The following is a 946-nucleotide window of genomic DNA, read 5'->3' on the forward strand; positions in this document are numbered from 1 at the left end:
GGAAGGGGGGGGAATCCCCCCCCGTCCCGCCCCCAGCCCCCCCCCCCCCCAACTTACCTCAGGCGCTGAGGCGTGGAGGCAGCCATCCCGCCCGCACAGCAGCACCGCCGGTTGCCGCTTGCCCCGCAGCCAGCCCCTCCGCACCAGCCCCGCCAGCATCGTCCCGCTCCTCCTCCACCGGCGGAGGGGACCGACCGGGGCCGCCTCCGGGGCTCGGGGCGGGCGGCGCTGGGTTGCCACGCCGGGCGTGGGCGAGCCCCAGCGGAGGGCGTCTCTCCTCCGGCGGCCGCGGGGTGGTGGTTTTTGGGTGGTTTTCCTTCTTCTGGGCAGGGCAGCTCCCTTCCGTCCCGCGGGTGTGTGTCTGTCTGTCAGTCGGTCCGTCCGTCCGGTGCGGGGCCCGCTGAGGGGGCAGCCCCCCCTTCGCCTACAGGTGCTGCGCCCCGGCCTCGGCGCCTCCCGCCGAAGGGGTCTGGGTCCCCGCCTTTACCAACGAGGGGAAGGGAATCATAAAATCCCTCTCTGACCTGAAACACCCGCCTTTTTGCGGAGTGTTGGGGTGTTTACTCCCCAAAATTAACCCGCTTTTGAGGAACGGGGGCTGCTCGCTGCCCAGCCTGTTTTCAGGGGAATAAAGACATTGTTGGTGCCACAGACAGGAGCAGCGAGGCACAGGAGGAAAACGCTCCTTGAGTTCGTTATTTTACCAGAAAGTCCTGGTTAGAGAGCAGAACGGCAACCGGCAAGGGTTAACCCTTTCCTCTCTGCTCTGGTGAGGCCACAGCTGGAATATACTGCCTCCAGTTCAAGAGAGACAGGGAACTGCTGGAGAGAGTCCAGCGTAGGGCAACAGAGATGATGGAGGGGTTGGAGCATCTCCCTGATGAGGAAAGGCTGAGAGAGCTGGGGCTCTTTAGCCTGGAGAAGGGAAGGCTGAGGGGAGACCTTA

At 65.1% G+C, this 946-nt stretch overlaps 1 protein-coding gene across 1 annotated transcript in view; it reads right to left on the minus strand.

Moving 5' to 3' along the window:
- CCDC109B (coiled-coil domain containing 109B) overlaps positions 1 to 583 on the minus strand; it is a 64,441-nt gene extending 63,858 nt beyond the window's left edge. The window contains exon 1 of the mRNA XM_014955593.1: positions 58 to 583. Coding sequence (XP_014811079.1) covers positions 58 to 159 — 102 coding nt within the window. The 5' untranslated portion in view covers positions 160 to 583. The remainder of the gene's footprint in view (positions 1 to 57) is intronic.
- Positions 584 to 946: the final 363 nt, after the last annotated feature.

This window comes from Calidris pugnax, unplaced genomic scaffold (assembly GCF_001431845.1).
Source record: "Calidris pugnax isolate Ruff unplaced genomic scaffold, ASM143184v1 scaffold271, whole genome shotgun sequence".
Lineage (NCBI taxonomy): Eukaryota > Metazoa > Chordata > Aves > Charadriiformes > Scolopacidae > Calidris > Calidris pugnax.